Source organism: Salminus brasiliensis, chromosome 16 (assembly GCF_030463535.1).
Source record: "Salminus brasiliensis chromosome 16, fSalBra1.hap2, whole genome shotgun sequence".
Classification (NCBI taxonomy): Eukaryota; Metazoa; Chordata; class Actinopteri; order Characiformes; family Bryconidae; genus Salminus; species Salminus brasiliensis.
The window spans coordinates 23,883,545-23,902,780 of record NC_132893.1 but is presented as its reverse complement, the minus strand read 5'-3'; the positions used below and the strand labels follow the sequence as shown (position 1 = coordinate 23,902,780).

The 19,236-nt window shown below is 38.3% G+C and overlaps 4 protein-coding genes across 6 annotated transcripts; 2 read left to right on the top strand and 2 right to left on the bottom strand.

The window, feature by feature from the left end:
- Window positions 1–38: 38 nt before the first annotated feature.
- rnasekb (ribonuclease, RNase K b) lies at window positions 39–2,331 on the top strand. The gene is made up of 3 exons (XM_072658943.1): window positions 39–252; window positions 589–671; window positions 1,501–2,331. The coding sequence occupies exons 1-3, from the start codon at window positions 175–177 to the stop codon at window positions 1,643–1,645; spliced, it is 306 nt and encodes a 101-aa protein (XP_072515044.1). The 5' UTR covers window positions 39–174; the 3' UTR covers window positions 1,646–2,331.
- On the bottom strand, window positions 2,320–4,174 carry med11 (mediator complex subunit 11). 2 transcript variants are annotated; one of them, XM_072658941.1, is made up of 4 exons: window positions 4,081–4,174; window positions 3,803–3,897; window positions 3,126–3,256; window positions 2,320–2,777 (listed from the first exon to the last, which is right to left on the bottom strand). In XM_072658941.1, the coding sequence occupies exons 2-4, from the start codon at window positions 3,870–3,872 to the stop codon at window positions 2,634–2,636; spliced, it is 345 nt and encodes a 114-aa protein (XP_072515042.1). In that variant the 5' UTR covers window positions 3,873–3,897; window positions 4,081–4,174; the 3' UTR covers window positions 2,320–2,633. The 2 variants fall into 2 exon arrangements, with proteins under 2 accessions (XP_072515042.1, XP_072515043.1); XM_072658942.1 differs by having other exon boundaries at window positions 4,018–4,099.
- LOC140536874 (autophagy-related protein 16-1) lies at window positions 3,559–8,695 on the top strand. The gene is made up of 6 exons (XM_072658937.1): window positions 3,559–4,422; window positions 5,001–5,064; window positions 5,164–5,257; window positions 6,246–6,319; window positions 6,411–6,662; window positions 8,339–8,695. The coding sequence occupies exons 1-6, from the start codon at window positions 4,335–4,337 to the stop codon at window positions 8,472–8,474; spliced, it is 708 nt and encodes a 235-aa protein (XP_072515038.1). The 5' UTR covers window positions 3,559–4,334; the 3' UTR covers window positions 8,475–8,695.
- Window positions 8,649–18,364, bottom strand: arrb2a (arrestin, beta 2a). Of its 2 annotated transcripts, none has more exons than XM_072658935.1 (15): window positions 18,210–18,364; window positions 16,947–16,977; window positions 16,795–16,855; window positions 16,479–16,523; window positions 15,892–16,088; window positions 15,699–15,758; window positions 15,222–15,289; window positions 14,926–15,061; window positions 14,738–14,822; window positions 14,547–14,619; window positions 13,885–14,022; window positions 13,683–13,766; window positions 11,005–11,081; window positions 9,954–10,008; window positions 8,649–9,840 (listed from the first exon to the last, which is right to left on the bottom strand). In XM_072658935.1, the coding sequence occupies exons 1-15, from the start codon at window positions 18,230–18,232 to the stop codon at window positions 9,750–9,752; spliced, it is 1,224 nt and encodes a 407-aa protein (XP_072515036.1). In that variant the 5' UTR covers window positions 18,233–18,364; the 3' UTR covers window positions 8,649–9,749. The 2 variants fall into 2 exon arrangements, with proteins under 2 accessions (XP_072515036.1, XP_072515037.1); XM_072658936.1 differs by having other exon boundaries at window positions 8,649–9,837.
- Between the last annotated feature and the right edge of the window lie 872 nt (window positions 18,365–19,236).

Sequence of the window (19,236 nt, the reverse complement as noted above, 5' to 3'; positions counted from 1 at the left end):
GTTGGCTTGTGATTGGCTGCCGTGGAGCAGCAGCCGAACGGGAACGGAAACGAACTCAGTCGAAGATAACCGAAGCAGCTTTCGACCATTTTCACCAATTTGTTGGAGTGGATGGTAGCTGACAGTCATTTCTGAAGCTTCATCGTCTGTACTGGGTCCGACAATTCGGAGACGATGCCGTCTCTGCTATTTTGTGGCCCCAAACTGGCCGCCTGCGGCATTGTGCTCAGTGTATGGGGAGTCATAATGCTGGTAAGCGCCCATAGTCTTCGTGACATTGCTAGCTAGCTGAGAAGCTAACGTTAGCCGGAAAACAGGAGAACGTCAACCACTAATGTTCTCTGTTTGCTTGCCAAATGAATGATTCCTTAACGTTGAAAATTGTCTGTTTTATCACGTTTGGGTCTTGTCTGTTCCGATTTTTGTAGCTAGTAGCTAGGTTAACTGATACTGTCGAGGCAGGTAGGCAGTGGGTCCTGGGCGATACTGGATATTGATGCTGGTCGTGATGAAATGCCACACATTTCACCCTCTAAGAAATCATACTATAAAGAAGAGCTCATAAATTCTGTATGTTATTTTTCCTAGGCAATGTTGGGGATCTTCTTCTGTTCAAAATCTGCTGTTCTGATCGAGGATGTTCCCTTCACTGAAGAAGACATCCGTAATGAGTGAGTTGTTGTTAATATTAGCAGTATTAGTAGTAGTAATAATAATAATAATATTAATAATAATAATCTGTTGTCATTTATACAGAGCCGGTGATAACTTAATTCATCCCCCTTTTCTTTTAGCGCTACCTCAATTAAATAAATTAATTCCCCAGTCTTACTAAAGCATCCCATCTAAATTGAGGGAAATATTTATTAAATTGAGTGAATGATTTATTAAGTCAAGATAAATGATTGTTAAACTAATAAAGAAAAGGGTTGTTTGAGTGTACAATTTATTAAATGAAGGGAACGGTTCATGTCTCAAAATATTATTTTTCTCCCTTGACATTTTAGGGCCTCATCTATTTATACTTGTTCAGTGACATTCTTCTGTTTGAATAGACCAACGTGGTGGAGCTGGGTATTGAACCCACAACCTTGTGGTCAAAGTCCAAGCCCTCCTGTTGTAAACCCTCTTGATTCTGCTCATGTTAAACCAGTTGTGGGGTGTTTGTAACAGAGGTGGATGTCTAGTCTAAAACACAAATGCACCCATTTTCTTTGCTGTAAAACATCAGGCAACATATTTGCAACCATTTCACTGCAAAGGTAGATTTTGAAGAAATTCAAGTCAAATTAGTAAGCCTCATTTTCCTTTTGTGTGTATGCTGAAGCATAGGGACGTGACATGACAAGACATTTTAGAGATGGGCAAATCACCACTGCTGTACAACATTTCATTCTGCAGATATTTTTAAATGTCTGTTGTATTCCACTTTAATTCTAAGGCCAGGCAAATTGTCACACACCTTCTAAGATTTTTTTCTGTTTTTTGTCTTATTTGCAGCAAAAGTCCACCCCAGAACATCTATGCACTGTACAACCAAGTGGGCATCAACTGTTTCATTGCTGCAGCCATCTATGTCGGAGTTGGTGCTGTGTCTCTGTGCCAGGTTCGCCTGAACAAACGTCAGGAATACATGGTGACATAAGCTACAAGCAGTTCACAAAATTAACCGCAGTTCAAATCTTCCAATCATTATTTATTTGTAGGTGGCTAATGTGAAGACCTGTGGATTAGCATTTTATTTATTATTATTGGAGTGGAGAAATATTGACAAATATAAATATACAGAGACAGATTAAACGAGGCCTAGTTTCCCAAAAACATCTTGGTGGTAAGATCTTCTTAACTGGTAGAGAGTGTTCTGTGTTTCTGTCTCTACCCTTAAGAATAATCATTATGCTTAAATGCATTTAGGAAACCCAGCTCTGATCAGTAAACTGTTTTTCACTTATTAATGATAATGTTCATATGCATGTATGTGAATGTCCTTGTAAACTAAAAACCAGCAGGATCCTGTTTAATTACACATTCCTAGTGAAAGAAAATCCAAGCTGAGTGGACCACAATAAAGGCTAACTCTTAATGACAACCTATACAGTGAAGAGAAGCCAAGTACCTCTATTAAATACAGCGTGACAGCAATGTTATTTATTTAATGCACTGATTCATTGTTCATGTTGAGTTCTAATTTCTTAACTTATTTTACTTTGTGTTCCTCCCTTGTTTGTTTACTTCATGTGGTTTCTGTTACAATATGAAGGTACTGTTTGTGAATGTGATGGCAATGTGAATAACATGTGAAGTGGAAATAAAGCTCCATTGTTTCAACAACTTTTTTGTTTTATTATTTATCAAAAAGCAAAACAACAAAAAATACAAACCATGTTAATTAACCAATGTGATGACATTTAGTGAAGAAAAAGACTGACAAAGTCTTTGTCTGACCTCGGTAACCTTCAATTTGTCAGCCTGTTTCTAAAACAGAAGAAAACTTTAGGAGGTCAGAGAGATTCCTTTCAGATATAGCATTCCAGCAACTGGAGAACATACATGATCATTTACATAATAACCCAACTCCTATTCCAGGGTGTAAGGCGTACAAGCAGTTTGCATTAGAACAATGGTGCATCGCATCAGGTCTGCGGGTCAAGCATTAACTCGCAGGTGCGCCCTAGTTCTCCCAGTTTGACCCGGGCATATTCTGCACGGTTCAGGGCCATTTGGCAGTCCTTTCGCGCAGAGTACGTTGAGCCTTCATGAGGCTGTCCTGTCGCCACCTGCACTCAAATGGAGAAGAGAAAGTCAACACGCTGCAACTGTGTAGGATTGATGTCTTTAGTGATTCACACAACTAGTCAGTGCACCACTGCTAATATCACACAAAGATGTTACATTCCTTTGTGACATGCAAGTTCTTTATATGCACCATTTCCTTCAACCAGAAAGACTTAAAGGCATCAACAAGGATACATGTGTAAAACAGCTGGAAAGGTGAAGCTTTCACACAGCAGGACAAAATAAATCCTCTTTAGTTTCATGTGCATGTGAATGTCATCTACTTAAACATTACGTAAAATATAAATTACTGAATTTATACATCTGTGTGAATGGCTTAACATGCCCACCTGTGTGAGATAGCGGATCTGGGAGCTGAGCTCACTTTCCACTCTGTTAATAGAGGTTTGGAACTGGTTGAGCTGACGATCCAACAAACTTGCATTGTGCTTCTCCTTCGACAGCTCCAGAATAATAGTTCCTGAATACAGGACAAAAAAGAATTATTATTATTATTTTTTTTTAAATCAACAAATGTTAGAAGCATCAGAGTCAACATAAAATCCTAACACAGGGAAACTGCCAACCCATTTTAACCAACATCATTAAATATGTTTTTAGTTCATGTTTTAAAGAGGGTGACTGTGGCATCTCAAGGAAAATTGAAGGGTATCTCTTCAAGTAATGAATAAATGAGTTTGAGGGTAATAAGGAATATTACCATTAGCTACAACACAGCCAATCAGAGCAGAGATCATTTACATACATCAGTCTTAAAGGCACATTAGCAAATTTGGTCTAGAGAGGATATAAATGGCCATGTAAAACTAGTTAGCTGAATGGTGACTGATACATAACCCCACACTAATCCTAGGTGTGAGTTAAGAAACGCTGGATACCGGGTCCTCTTCATCAGACTCCGCTGATAATCACAGCAGGGTGCTAACACTAGCTAGCACTAGCTAGCTAACTAGCTACCTCACGGCAAAGGGACTTTAGCTGGCTAAGTGTGGAGACCCATTGCTACCTGCACACTGAAGAACGACGGCGATCTCCTTCTCCACGTCCTCCAGGGCTCGCAGTCTGTCGTTTGCCATTTCCAGAGACTTTTATCTACTTCATCTAAAGGTAAAACACAGAAGAACCAGCACGGTTAGCAACCGCCCACCACAGTGTTTCCGAGAGCTTCAGCGGAAAACCAACGACAACAAACCATGGAAAGATAGCTTACAGGTCACTTACATCGACTAGAAGACGGGATACATTAATACTAATGTTATTTAATACAACGTTTTATAAACAAACCTCATAACAAAGCAACACGCACACAGACAGTCCAGTAACGGCAGGCGGAGAGGGACATTTTGCGTTTCAGGAAAACGCGAAACCAGCTGTGGGGGAGAGGATGGAGAGCTGGTGTCTGCTGTGAACTAAAGCTATTCGGTTTAAGTGTTTAGGAGGAATTAAGGTTAAGGTTAGCTCCGAAGTCGTCTTATTGAATTGCCTTTGGAGAAACGAGTGGAAAGGACAACTCTCTAACCTCTGAGTAGACCGAGGTAATGGAGCTGTGGAAGAGTCACGTGCGGGCCAAGCTGTTTCAGAGGGACTGCTCCCAGAAAGACCCCTTCTCTGGACTCTTCACCAAAGGTAAACTAGCTGACTATCCTCCTGCTGGTGAGTGTGGAGAAACGGGGTTAACTGTCACACAGTAAAGCTTTTCTTATATAGCTGTTAAACTATGGAATAGCATTCCAGATAATATCAGGAACTAAATATGTGTTTTAAATCCATAAAACACTATTAAATGAGTTCATATTCCTGATGTATTGAGGCTCATCTCTTATCTGTTGTCTGTAATTGTGTAGGGCTATAGCGATACTATATATTCAAATATCTAATTGACATTTGATATTTTTTGGTAAATGTATTTGAGAATGATTCCTGGCTATAAATAAATACTGCACAAATTAGTTTGGCTCAGAAAAATCTAGCTTTTATTTCAAAGTAAAATATTTCATAGTAGCGTGGCTTTCATGTGTGTTTATCATGTTTTTAAAATTAATTAATTATAAAATTATTAAAAATTAAATTATAAAATATTTTTTATATATATATATATTTATATTAATGAGTAGTATTTCAAGATTTTTTTTATACACTGGTTTTTGAATGTTGCATTATTATTTATTTTTATTTATTTTATTTATTATTATTTCTAATGTTAGTATCCAGGTTAGAAGACATGCTAAGTCTCCACCTGAGTTTATGGGAGGACTTGGAGAAGCACAGGTAAATTGAGAAGACATGGTCAGAGATAAAACCGTTTTCATGTTCTGACTTTGTTGTGACGTGTTCACAGCTTGTTTTTCTGTGTTTTTCACCCTTCAGTTCAACTGAAAATAGAGCAAGAAGGCCGGTTCAAGGGGACGCCCCTCCAAAACTTTATCTGGAGTTAAAAGAGACCGAGCATGACAGACGAGAGGTATGTTCTTAAATGAAATGTTTCAAATAACACGGTAAACACTACGTTTCTCTGGTAACTCTAGACCTTTCCAAACTCTTAATATTGGTTGACTTTCCTTTGTCTAATTTAATGTATCACATTTACTATAATTTCAATATCGCCCCATTGACTGGATAGCCTTTACTGATTCACAGTCTTTTACAGAAAGATGCTTTGTAATGCAGTTAGAAACTGTAGACTTATATGGTGCTATATGGTACTTGTGTAATAATCTATAATATTTTCACATACTATATAATATTTTAGTTATTTGTTGCCTGTAATGTTTTTGAACAAGGATAGGGATATTGAGATCATCATGACATTTCCCTTAAAACTTGGCAACTAGGGTATTATTAATCAGGTCTATGGCATTAGGCTACCTGAATACTAGTGTTCTATGTTAAAATGTTTAGCTGGTTTTGACTAAACCCATTTGTTCAGAGATCCTGATATAGCATTTCTCCCATTTGTCGTTTCCTGGATTTCATTAGCAAAATGCACAAAACATAGTTACAAAAAGATTTATTGGATATTAATTGGATATATTGCTTATATTCTAGCAAAAAGTGCTAAAAGTATTGCTGTTTGCCACTATAGCATAAAAAGATATAGCATATTGTTGCTGAAGAATCTCCAGAATGGTGACTTTAAAGGAGAAGGCAAAAATGTTCTTAACTCTGAATGGAAGTCAATGTAAATTAAGAGTTTAGACCAAAAAAAATGTCTGAATTACTTGGAATATTCATCCATAAATATTTACACAGTATACAGAGCAGCTACAGGGTTTAAACTGAGGAGAGAACACAAAACGGCCAAACGTGGAGATGCATGGTTTTCGTTGGGGAGCAGCAATATGTATAATGCCCTGAAGTAATCTCAGTATTGAAACTACAGATATTATGAAATCACTACAAACTCTTTTGCACACAGGTTGGTGATAAAGAGAAATAATTTTATTTTCCAGCTTGCACAGAAAGTCTCAGACTTGACCAGTGATCTATACCTCAGGGAGGCGGAGCTGCAGTACTGTCACTCTCAGTAAGTAAATCCACAGATCAGACACCTCTGTATTTTCACACTGGTCACAAAGGTTGTCCTTATTTCACAGTGTGTTCTCCTGTTGCTGTAGAGTCGCCCGCTACCGCAGTGAAGCTGTTGTGCTGGCCAAAGGAGCGTGCTCACTGAAGGATGATCTGTCAGAGTATCAGTATAGACTGGAGTGTCAGTCCAAAGAGTTGGCAGCATTGAGTCTGGAGCACAAAATGCTAAAGAAGGAGCTTGCAGTTACACTTCAGGAAAAGGAGGAGCTACTTGAGCGCTGGTTGGAAGAGAAGAGAGGAGAGGCTGAACGTCTTAATAAACACAATGCTACTCTTGAAAGGTAAATGTCTGTCTTCTGTAAATCTGTTTAAATCAGCAGCTTGTTGGTGTTAAAGAAAAGAAACTGGTAACTTTACAGGATCAGACAAAAAAGAGATTTTATGCCATTTTGGAAAAACAGATAAATAATTTGGACAACAACAAGCAGATGCATGCAAGTGTGCCCAGTGCTAGACCCAATGTCCCATTTAACAGCAGCTACCAAAGGCGGGTTACCAAACTCTCTGTATTTTCATGGGTAAAAGTGAAGTAAATTTCAAGACTTATTTTAAGTTACTGGTAGCATCACTGAAATTAATAAATGACAACACAATTAGTGTTGCATTTGAGAGTGTAAGCCTTAGTGTCTAAGCACATTTCCCTTTGAGTAGTGGTCTCCATATAGAATGCTATCTAGTCCAGAACTAGGCTACTGAATAGAGAATTTCCAATGAAAGAACAATATAGTGCAAAACTAAGTTTTGTCCCTATTAAGGAATCTGACCCATAGTGTTGGTGTTGATCTTTGTTTTTTTTATATACTGCAATATTAGTAATGCACTATGAAACACTCATAGTGAACACATTTTAGTAGTAGGTCAAATCAAAGGATAATAGCCAATTAAAGCATTTAAAGGCAATGCTGTGACCACAACCTAGATACAGATCCTAGAAACCTAGAAACAATTTCTTTCCAGATATTAATTTAAATCATTTAAATATTTGTAATTTTAAACCTAATAATTAAGTCCTGCTCAGGCATGAAACTTATTTGAACCTTTTCACAATTTAGAAATGATGACAATCCATTGACTGACATTTGGTAGTTTGTTTTGGCATATTATATAAATGATAAAATCAGAAAAGCTATGAATACATAAAGGTCACCAGAATATACATTATATGAACACAGCCACTGGACCCTGGAGCACTGAAAGTATGTTCTTTGGAGTGACAAATCACACTTCCCTATCTGGCAGTCTGATGGACGAGTCTGGTTTGGCGAATGACAGGAGAACGTTATCTGCACTGTGCCAAGTTAAAATTTTGGAGGAGCAGGGACAGTGCTATGGGGTTGTTTTTTCAGGGTTTGGCCTAGAATTCTTGGTTCCAATGGAGGAAAATCTTAATGCTTCAGCATCACGATATTTTAGATGATTGTATGCTTTCAACTTTGTGGAAACAGTTTGGTGAATGCCCTTTTATGTTCCAACTTGACTGCCCCAGTGCTCAATCCAAGGCATGCTTGGGCAATTGTGTGGTATGGAAGAACTTGACTGGCCCACACACAGCCCTGACCTCAACCCCATCCAACCCCTTTGGAATGTACTAGAATGGAGATTGTGAGCCAGGCTCTCCCGTCCCAAAAGCAGTATCTGACCTTACAAATCCTCTTTTGAATGACTAGTGCAAAACATCCCACAGGCAATCTCATAGAAAGCATTTCCAGGAGAGTGGACGCTGTTATAGGACCAACTCCATACAAATCCCTATTGATTTAGAATGGGATCTCATAAAGCTCCTGTAGGCGTTTATCATGCTTTTGCTGGGGTAGCTGCCTCTGCTGTCCAGGGAAGACTTTCTACTAGAATTTGGAGCATTGCTGTAAGGATTTGATTGCATTCAGTGACGAGCATTATTGAGGCCAGGGTGTCAGATCATCACCACTCACCTCATCCCCACCTTTCTTCCTATTAGATGGAATCGCTTTGCTGGTCGACAGAACAGACGTCATGGTGGGGGGTCTTGTCGGCAGATGTGTGCGACTACCCACGGCCCAAGAATCATTCAGAGGGATTCAACTGATCTGCCTCTGCCAAACAAAAATGAATGAATAAATACTCACTAACCAGTGGCCTTTTAAATCAGTTTACGAATAATGTGCCTTCAAAAGAACTGTAGAACAAAGGAACTTTTTCTACAAATGATATGAAAAATAATTCAGTTGTCAGTTGTATTGTCCAATAAAAAGTGTAAAAAAAAATAAAATAATGCTCATTATTTCATTCAATGAAAAAAGGCAGGGGTTGGATTATTTTCAGTTTTATTTAAAAAATTAAATAAATTCTGAAATTCAAAAAAATGTAAATGGAAAACAATGTTTTTCACAATTAATAAACCTGTATTAACATGAAGATGAAGACTATACTTTTCTTTTAAATCTGAGACAATCTCTATTTATCAGGCAGAAATTTCATTTTAACCAAAAGCAGCACTTTTATTTACACCAGACTGATACAGTGCTGAATGGCAATGTAAAAACCACCCTTCAAATGCAAACACAGCCATAGACGGTCTTTACAGCACCAATGTAGCACACTCCATATCAGCACTGATATGAATGAATAAGTGAGAGAATGAGTGAAGGAGCCTGTATACCTGAGGGTTGGATACAGTATGCCATGGAGAACACAAACAGAAGTCACATTAGTATTAAACCATGCGGAACTGCTTAGCTGTTTCAAAAGGCTGTCTTTGTAAAACGCTGTAAAGGGCGATGAGGCTTGTGCAACATTGTTCTGCCCAGGATGCCCAATATGATCAGCTGCTCGTTATGTTTCCGTTATAACTGGTGATCAAGAACTCTTCACTAATGTTTACTAACACATACATGGAAATTAAGCTTTAAAAAAGGCATTTCAAAATCAAGTTTAGAAGATCACAGAACAACAAAATAGCATAGGTTCTTTCAATTTGGATCATCTTTCCAAATCTTATCTGCTTTTTTTCTTTTCTTTCCACTGAAGGTTGGCAGAAGCAGCACGTAAGCTCACAATTTGCTTATGAGATGAGTGATAAGTTTTCTGTGGTGTTTGTCCCCCCATTTTCAAAGCTCTAAAGCTCTTTAGCACCTTTCCTAAGATTTTCATTCAATCCTTTTTTTAACTGTAGAAAATGTTCAGCATCTCCAAAAAAGTCCTCTTTTTCTTTGAACAATACAGCCAAGAAGTGGGTAAAATACTGCCTCACCAAAGGGATGCCATGAAGCTTAGACGAGAGTTTGATAATGAGCGATATTGTTCGTTTGGGTGGATTAGTTGGTGGTTTTTGTGAGTTTCTGGGTTGAGTGGGAGGGGGAAAAAAAAGAACATGTGGGAGTAGAAATGGCTCAGCAGTCCTCGTCCTTGTCATCAGTGGTTCCTTTTAACCGCAGACGGGCGAAATCTTCAAACACCAGGTCATCATCCTGGGTGAAGCTGCTATTATATAGGGAGAGACAGATGGACAATTAAAATATTAGAAAACAGGATACACTCTTTTACTACAATAAAAAAAACTATTGATTTTAATTTACTGGAACAAGAAAACTCACTTTGTGTCAAACTCTATGAGGTTAGTGTCAATAGGAGGATCCGCCTCTGGCACAGCTGAAATAACAATACATGTTCACACTGATTCGCTATACAGACAGTACAAGACAACACATTGCTCAGTGGTAGTCAACCTTTACAAGTGTGGCAAAAACACGAACAATATAAATGAGAAATATATTATAATAAATAAAAAAAATACAACATTATACATGACAATTTTCACAACATACTATATAGTTTCTTTCTGTGAAAAATATGCAAAAATTACAAGTAAACAAAATGATAATAACGAATAAATATAAATCCATAACTGCCTGACATCCAATCAGCTGTTTGCTACTATGCAGTTACTACATGCTGGTTGTTCACAGGCTGTCTATAATTGGTCTAAATTAGGGCCACAGAATGCAAAGATAAGAATCAGCAGATTATTGTGCCTAACACATTACTGGTAATCAGCCAACTTATTTTTTTTTTTACTCTTTGTGAGCGAAGTAAATGCAATTGTGCTGCATTTCCATGCCATCTCAACATCTATACCAAAATGTCACAACATAATTATACATGACTTGTTATTATTATTATTTATTTTAGATGTATAATTACTTATACTACTTTTTACTTGCTCTTTAAAAAACAAACCATGTTATTTGCAGTGCAAGGTCCATTATTAGAAAGTACTGGAAATATGCTAGTATGTTTCTTTTCTTCATTTAGCCAACACAGTTTGAGCTTCTGGGTACATAAAAGGCTGATATAAATAAATTAATAAATACATGAATTAATTAATTAATCATATATTAGATAATTGGCCACCAGCCAACTGGCACTACAAATTCAGGAACAATGCACCTCCAGTCTAGGTGTGTCATTTTATGGTATATGCAGGTGTTCAGTGCTCAGGAAGTAAAGGTGACCCCCCCCCCCCCCAAACATGCAGGGTCACAGTGTAAACATCAACTCGACTCAGAAGCCTTAGCATCACGCTTTGAGTGCTGTGGTGTTGTGTATTCAGTTCTAAAAATTTAACAAACAAAAATGGGCTAATACCTGAGGCTGGTCGAGAGGTGGAGAGGTCTATGGGTTTGGGATGCATTAAAACAAAGGGCAGCTCCACGGAGACGTCTCTGTCGGAGGCAAAACAGCAAAACAATGGTTGATTTCTGAAGGACTCTGAGCAGTTTTGGCGCTGTAAAGCACAGCTATTCTGGGGTGTAAATACGGTTACAACACATGGCAAGACAAATAAATCCCCTCCCCCCACCCCCCAAAAAAACACAGATGAGTAGCAAAGAGGGCAAGCTTCACTGCAAACCTGGACAGGCAAATCAGGAAACCAGAGTGGATGCACAATGTATATTTACCTCTCCAGTAAGCTGCTTAAAAGCCTGGTGCAACGCAGGGGGAGTTAACAGACAGATGAGGGGGAACAGATACACAGAGAAAAAGATGAAAACACCAGCAGAGAACAGAATGACGTGAAAACTCAAATGACCCAATATTACCAAAGGGAATTACAGAAAGACATGGAGGTTAGAGGAGAGTCTTCCACCTATTTAGTGCTGAAAAATGTAACCACAATATTTATGACTTGTTACTGTACTGTACTTCCCATATGTCAATAATTTACAGTAAAGAAAAATTCACAATGGTGTATAATAGAGACCCGCAACTCAAGAGTTAATCTCTATACACTGTAAGCATTAGGTGTTAGGGGGTGTAACGATACACAAATGTCGCAATACAATGGAGTATTGGGGTATTGGGGTTTCTGCATTATGACAAGATAAAACAGTCAAAAAAAGACAGCAGGGGTGTAGCGGTACCCAAAAGTCACGGCCCGATTCACACCGTAGCTTGGACTTCATGGTTCAGTAAAAGTACGGTACAACATTGGGGGGGTTGGCTACACTTTTTAATCGACTTATGCTGCATAGTCCCACCTAAGATAGTTAACGTAGCCTGTAATGTGTTAATTAAGCTGTAAATGTTAGCATGTTCAATGTGGTCACACACACACTCACACACACAGCCCTTGTCCAATTCACCGTGATTTCATGAGCTAAAATAAAATGTTAAATGCCATAATTACTGTGGTAAGAACAGTGACAAAGAATAAACAGAGATGAAAATGAGAGTATGGATCACTCTCTGTACATGCAGCAGCAATAGGGAGAGAGATGAGCAAAAGAAAGATGAGGAGGGGGTGGAGTGGGGGGCAAACAAGACTACAGTCACCGTAGCAATACTCCACTAGTATTGCCACTAGTTTTAATAATACTATGCAGCTCAAGGTTTCCAGGTGGCCTATGGGCTTGGGAAATTACCGTAGTAAAGCATATGTATTCTCTGTGTGACTGAATGCCCCGAAACGTGACCCCTGTACGGCTAGGGTTTGGTATGACATGATGCGTAATGCACAATGAACAAGTCCATCAATAGCAATCGTTTTACACACGATTACTGTATGTACTTGTCAACACCAAGTTCTATATGTAATTTTTTTCTGTAAGATGCAAATTGCTCTGTAAATCCTCTGCCGTGTTTCCAAACAAGAGGCTCATTAGTTTCAGAGCTGCCCTTATAGAGATTCAAAATTAAAAAACTAGGAGCAACTAACAGAGCTAGACAATAAAGCTGACTGATGCAAACTAGCATTAAAAAAACCCTGCAAGATAAGTTGCTACGAGGAAAGCTTGGTAATATGTGTGAGGTGCTGTGTGTGTGTTAAGCAGGGTTCTGTTTATCAGTGACGATTTTATGAGCGTAATGACTTACTGCATGTATACACTTATAACATTAAACCCCAAGTTATAACGCCAGCTCTTAAATCTGGCCACATGGCAGTACAGCACCGCAAACGTCAATAAACAGTTAAGCAGTAGCTAAAATATGAAATATCAGTGGCTCGTCTTTTTGAGGATCACACCAATATTTCCAGGGTATTTTTAAGCAACTGTCTCATTTTCCAGTTGTTTTCCAAATCTTTAATTCCCTTATGTTTCCCAGAAAATCAGGGAAATCAGGAAGCATTCACCAGAACAGTGGTAACTATTAAAGTGTCTGATATCACACATTTTCTATAGATCATAGAATCTAACCGGATTAAATTCACAGCAGATAGTCTCCCAATCAAAAAAAGTATATATTATCATGTGTATTGTAACACCCCTTTGATCATCTTTTTACTACATGCACAACATGCCCAGAGAGAAATGCCAGTAGTAGCACAGAAAAGTCAGTGGGGAGTTTTGGCAAGCTTTCTACACGAGCCAAATGTTCAAGCATGATAGCACATTTGGTTCTCCTTACTGCCATTTGTTGTCTGCTCTTTAGGACAGAGCTCTATGTAAGAACAGAACATCAACCCACATCACACATACCGTCATCTTAATTTAAAATGAGTGTGTGTGAAAAACAAACAACCAAAAAAAAAAAAAAAAAAAAAAAAAAATATAACATAGCTGATTCAACAAGGAAAGTACCTTGTTCTGTGTATGCATTTGCATCGAGCTTCGAAAGATCAAAGCTATGAATCATATAACTAATCAAAAATGGATTTATGTAAAGTGTACTTGCAGCAAGTCCTCTGACGCATGAATTGTAATAGCTCAAATAACAGTCATCCAGACCCTGCGGAGAGAGTAAATGCCAGACTGCAAATGCACCCTGCTACGGTATAACTGCGTTTGGAAGATGGGACTGTGTAAGAGGAGCTGGTGACTCACCCTCCGCGAGAGACGACCAGTTTGACTTTGACTCGATACGACACCAGAACTCCAAGAACCTCCTTGTTACATCCATCCTTAACACTACAAAAGCCCAGAACAAGCAAAGGTGTAAGACACATATTTGTTGGTTCCTGATCCCCTAACACAACACAGACACAATCATTCTTGGAAATGAGTTAAAAGGTAGGGTAGGACTAACATGGTGCTGGAGGCCAGGTTGGTGTCCTCGTGTTTCAGTTTGCCATCTAGTGCAAGCCCTCGCTTCTCCCTGTTGTTGTTCAAGGTGGGCGTGAGTGTGTACACCTTACAAAACGTCGAGCTGGAGGACACCTGGTCACTGATAAAGCAATGGAGATTGGTTAAGAGGTACCCTGATACTTGTAGCTGGTTTTTAAATGCATTAGGACCACACAATATAGATAAAACACCAGAAATACTACATCAGCACTCAAAAACCTTCTGGCCATTTTTGACTTTATGATGAATGGACAAATAGAAATGCTCCAAAACTACTCAGAATAAATCTTTATATTGACTTCCTCCGTAAGGTCGCCATCTTGGAGCTTTTTTTTGTTGCATTAATAGCTTAATGCTATGATTGTGATATGCTGTGCAGCACACACAAAATATACTGGTGAACTTTTGACTTAACATGATATGACATGTTCCAAAATTGGCTAGCATTCTTTTCTGACCATAATTATTTATTGGTTGTTCAAGTCTCCTATGTATACTGCAGTTTTATGTAATAGCAGTATTGCAAATGTGAATTTTACAAACAATATATTGTGCAGCCCTAGCGCTAGTTACCAGTTAAATATTATTGACAAAAATATACATTGATGAGGATTTGATAGTTACTCTGCCTCAAGCTGAGCCACTGGACATTTGTACTGCGCTGTGCTGAAGAGGCATATATCAGCATACTGCCGCACTGAAAAGAAAACAAAATGAATGGTTGTCATATGGATCAGGCATGTATCAAATAACTACAACCAGTTGGCACAGGTGGGAGGCAAACATGTACAGATTGATATAAAGGAGTCTCTTACCTGATATTTTGACTCGTTTGACAGTCTTGGTTGAGTTGTTGGTCACATGCACATTCACACTAATGGGTTCCCCATGGTAATACAACTGTATATAGAGAATACACCAGCATATTCAGATATTAAAAGTACAGAATATTACTGTGTTCAGCACATCCATGAGTTTGTTAAATATACAGCCTGACAGTCACCTCTTTATCCAGAGAGGCCTCTAGGTGCAGAGAGCGGTCAGACATTAGGAAGCTCCTTGTTGTCTCAACCATAGGCTGGGGACCAGCTTTCTCAGGAGCATATTGGACCTTCCGAATCACTAACCGGACAGAATTCCTAGAAGAAATGTGCATCAAAACAAAACAAACAAACAAAAAAAAACAAAACACAAAATCTCAGAAGATATGTGACGATTCCATTCAGTCAACAGGTCTATATGTTTTAATATTTTAAAAAATGAAAGTGAGAGTTGGAGCAGAAGGTCCAGTCAGCTTACCGTTTATGAATCTTCTCCTCCACTGACCTGGCACAGAAAGCTCTGATCTCGTAATCTACCCCACAGGCCTGCGCAGGGCAGAGATAGACATCATTGAGCTGGGGAATTGCCAACTCTTGAAACCATCAGATAAGCGCATACATTTTAAACAATTAACCTCTGTAAAGGTCTATGCAGAGCTGTGAGGTGAAGAACCTCCACGTCTCAAACCATCAGATAAGAGGGTACACGCTGCATAATCTACAGATCCATTAAGCCGTGTGAATGATCTGCAGTGTGCCGCAGGAAAAGTTTAGAAATCTTAGTGTATGCACATAGGACCGAAAAATGGTGGGGTGATATTTACCGCAACTTACCGCAACTCTCACATTCATAAATGCAAAACTTCACTTATGAGTTACTCTAAATTCCAGAGTACCCCTTTCCTGATCAGTTACAGTTGCACAACTCCTACATTAAAATGTGACAGCTGCTTACCTTTCCAGTATCTTCAGGACCAGGCTGCAAGGTAACTGAACATGGCAGGTTCTGCGGGATCTGAAAAAGAGAAATTTATTCAACATGTACAATGTATTCCAAAGGGTACACAATTACTCTGCTCACAGGTGCATCTACAGTAACAGCATAAATTCTAACACAAAGACACGCTGTGAGAATTATAATGACTTACCGTAAAATGAAAAGGATGAGCATGCTGTCCCAGTTTCTTCAAAAGTCTCTCCTGAAGGCGACTGTTAGGCTTACGCTCCTCTTGTATGGGTGGGAAGGCTTGAAACGTTGATATGTAAAGATCTTTTCGAAAGGAAAGACCAAGAACATCCAGGTCTTCACGCCCGTAACGGAAGGCACAGGTTAGTGTCACAAACACTGGGGAAAAAGGAGAGAGGTCAGTCAACACTAAGCATCAAGTCATTTACAGCAAGTCAATGCCAAAAGAGTTGATTCTTTGACTCCAACATGTCTGGGAGTCAAGGTCGACTTTTGGCCAATGGCTCCGGGAGTCTAAATGCTTCGTCTCTGTCAACTCAGTCATTGGCAAAATGACAGATGCAGGAAAAGTTTAATTACCAACTACTGTGAACAAAAACTCGCACAAATATGATTTGATATGCGTCCTCTACTGAACCAATCTGCTCTGCATATTCTTATTACTGGACTGTAAAAAAAGAAATGATACAGGAAACCAGAAATAAACAATACTTTTCAAAACAAAAACATTAAGCATTTTTTACTGGGATTATAAATGTGCTAATTTACCTTTTCTATCCTTGAGATATTCAGGGTCAACCAAGATGACCCCATCTGAAAAGAAGGAGAGAAAAATGTTAATCACATGAAATTCCAATCATAATTCAGAATTCATAATAATTCATAAAAGACCTAAAATCCTTCTTTAATTACATTTTTAATGTCATAAAATATTTACATTTAGGTTTTGTGTCCATAACATAGTAACTGGTGGAGCTAAACTGCTGCTGACTGAATGGATGGATCGACATGCACAAAAGTACATGTGTTTACATGTGAAATGAACCTGGAGGAAAGTTAATTAGATGTTGTGACCTACACTTACCTACAGGGTCCACTTGATCTAAATGATCCACAAAGTCTCTTTTCCCCAAATATACTGTAATCTGAAAGACCACAGGGCGCATTATATGAGCACAAGAACAAACAGGAAGACAGTCGCTGAATGAAATACAGGCAACATTCTGTCATATTTACCTTGCAGTTAGGACTGGACTTCTTGAATACCCTACAGAAAGAAAACAAGTGTTAAAATAAACCAAATGACAAACATTGAATAATCTTCCTCGTTGATCAGCGTGGGTTTTTAGAGGTCCATCGCTAAGCATCATGCAGGGTTGTATTTCATGAGATCAGGAATTTCTTTGCAAAACATTTAGACTACCACTCTAATCTACAGATCCACTAAAGTATCAAGTTAAAATGTATTTTATATTTGTATTTTTTATGACTTTTATTATTTATATTGTGTATATATACTGCTAAATTATCAACTTTTTGAAACCGAGTGTCTTGCTATCCATTTGCTGTCCTGACACTGTGAATTCCCTCACTGGGGAACTAATAACAGATTATCTCATCTAGAAAGACATTAAATGTTCTCTCAATTTAATACATTTAAAACAATTATAATAAATTTAGCTAATTGTTAAATTGATCCCTGTTTAGCAACCAATTCTCTGAATTTAATAAACTGTTTAACAATTTAACCAATCATTCCCTCAACTTAATTAATTGTTCATTCAATTTAAAAATTAATTCCCTACATTTAATAAGTATTTCGTTTAGTTGAATAATTAATTCCCTCACTGTAATAAATCGCTGAGTTTTGAGGGGCTCAATAGTAAACAGGTCAGTGGGCGCTAGTTAGCCAGCTAGCAGTTTCAGCTCCTCGCCAATCCAGCAACACGCCCACACTCGGAGAGTCCACGGTCGCTCAAAGAGCTAACTAACGTTAACCGCTTCAGTGACAGTTTATGGTGTCCGCGGTCACAACCAGCAATTATAAAGGATACCATTTAGCTAATATGCAACGTTATCCTACCTACAAACACCTGGACAATCTGACTAAACTAGCTACGACTAACCTATGTGGGGTTGCTGAGTGCTGGGGATCTTAAGGATGCTAAAACGCTGCTGTTGTTAATTACTAGCGGTGAAAGCCTCGTTACAAGCTAGAGACCAATCACCATGTTAAACCTCACACGGACACTGCAGCTTTTAGCTATAGCTACAATCTCGGCCCTCGGCGCAGCTGGATGTAGATAGATAGGATACCTAGCTGGCCTAGTCCACAGTAGCTAGTGCTAGCTAACGCAGGCGCTGGTCTGGTTGGCTAGCCTGGCTAGTTGGCTAAAGGTTAGTTAGTGTGATACTAACGGGCTGCTGAAGGAAGGAGGAGGAAAAGAGGCACTGCACTGGGTTCATACTGCAACACAGCCTCAGCACGTAAGGACTCACCGTGTGCCTGCCTTGTCCCCCATATCCAGGGAGAATGTGGCCGTCAGATGATCGGGAACTCGTAGCGCTTAATCGTGATGTTGTGCAGTAAAACACATCTAGCGTTATTGTAGCCAGCAGCTCCGCCAGACCCAGACCCAGACCCAGACCCGCCAGCGACGATGAGCAGCTGTGCGGAGCGGAAACAGCGCAGTCTGCAGCGCCTCTACACAGAATACCCTTCATAATAAAACTTACACACACTTAAAACTAGATATATATAGGTTTTATAAAGATAGATAGACAGACATACATGTAGACAAATATATATCTAAATAAATAAATATAAATGTAAATAAATTAAATAAATATATGTAAAATATATATTAAATAATATATATAACTATATTATATTTTTTACATATATATATACTATATATTTTTTTTGCTTCTTATATTTCTATATTTCTATATTTTCATATTATTATATTTTATTTTTTAACTTAAATGTAACTTTTATTTTATTTATTTTACTTTTTTTGCACTTTTGCACTTTATTTCATTAAGTTAAAGTTTAGTTTAAATTTAGATCTTATTGAATAGCTTTGATGTGGGCAGACTGTCAAAAAAGCATTTCACTGCAAGTTATACTGTGTATTACTATGTATGTGACAAATAAAATTTGATTTGATTTGATTTGATTTATATAATATATATATATATATATATATATATATATATATATATATATATATAATGTATAATTTGCACGTCAATTCATCAATCCATTTATCTATCTATCTACGTTGCTGCCTTTCTCTCTATATGAGAGGAATCTACAGAAAGTTGAGTGGATCTTAGTCTGTCTATCTGTTTATGTATGTGTCTGTCAGTCTGTCTGTCTGTCTGTTTGTCTATGTGATTGAACCCCAAGTCGTTATGTCTGGTTTTACTTAGAGAAATTGTTAGGCTTTTATTTTGAAATGTCGCACCGTAGGAGCCCACTGATCTCAAATCAGCGCTAAAAAGAAGAGCCAATCAGCACTGA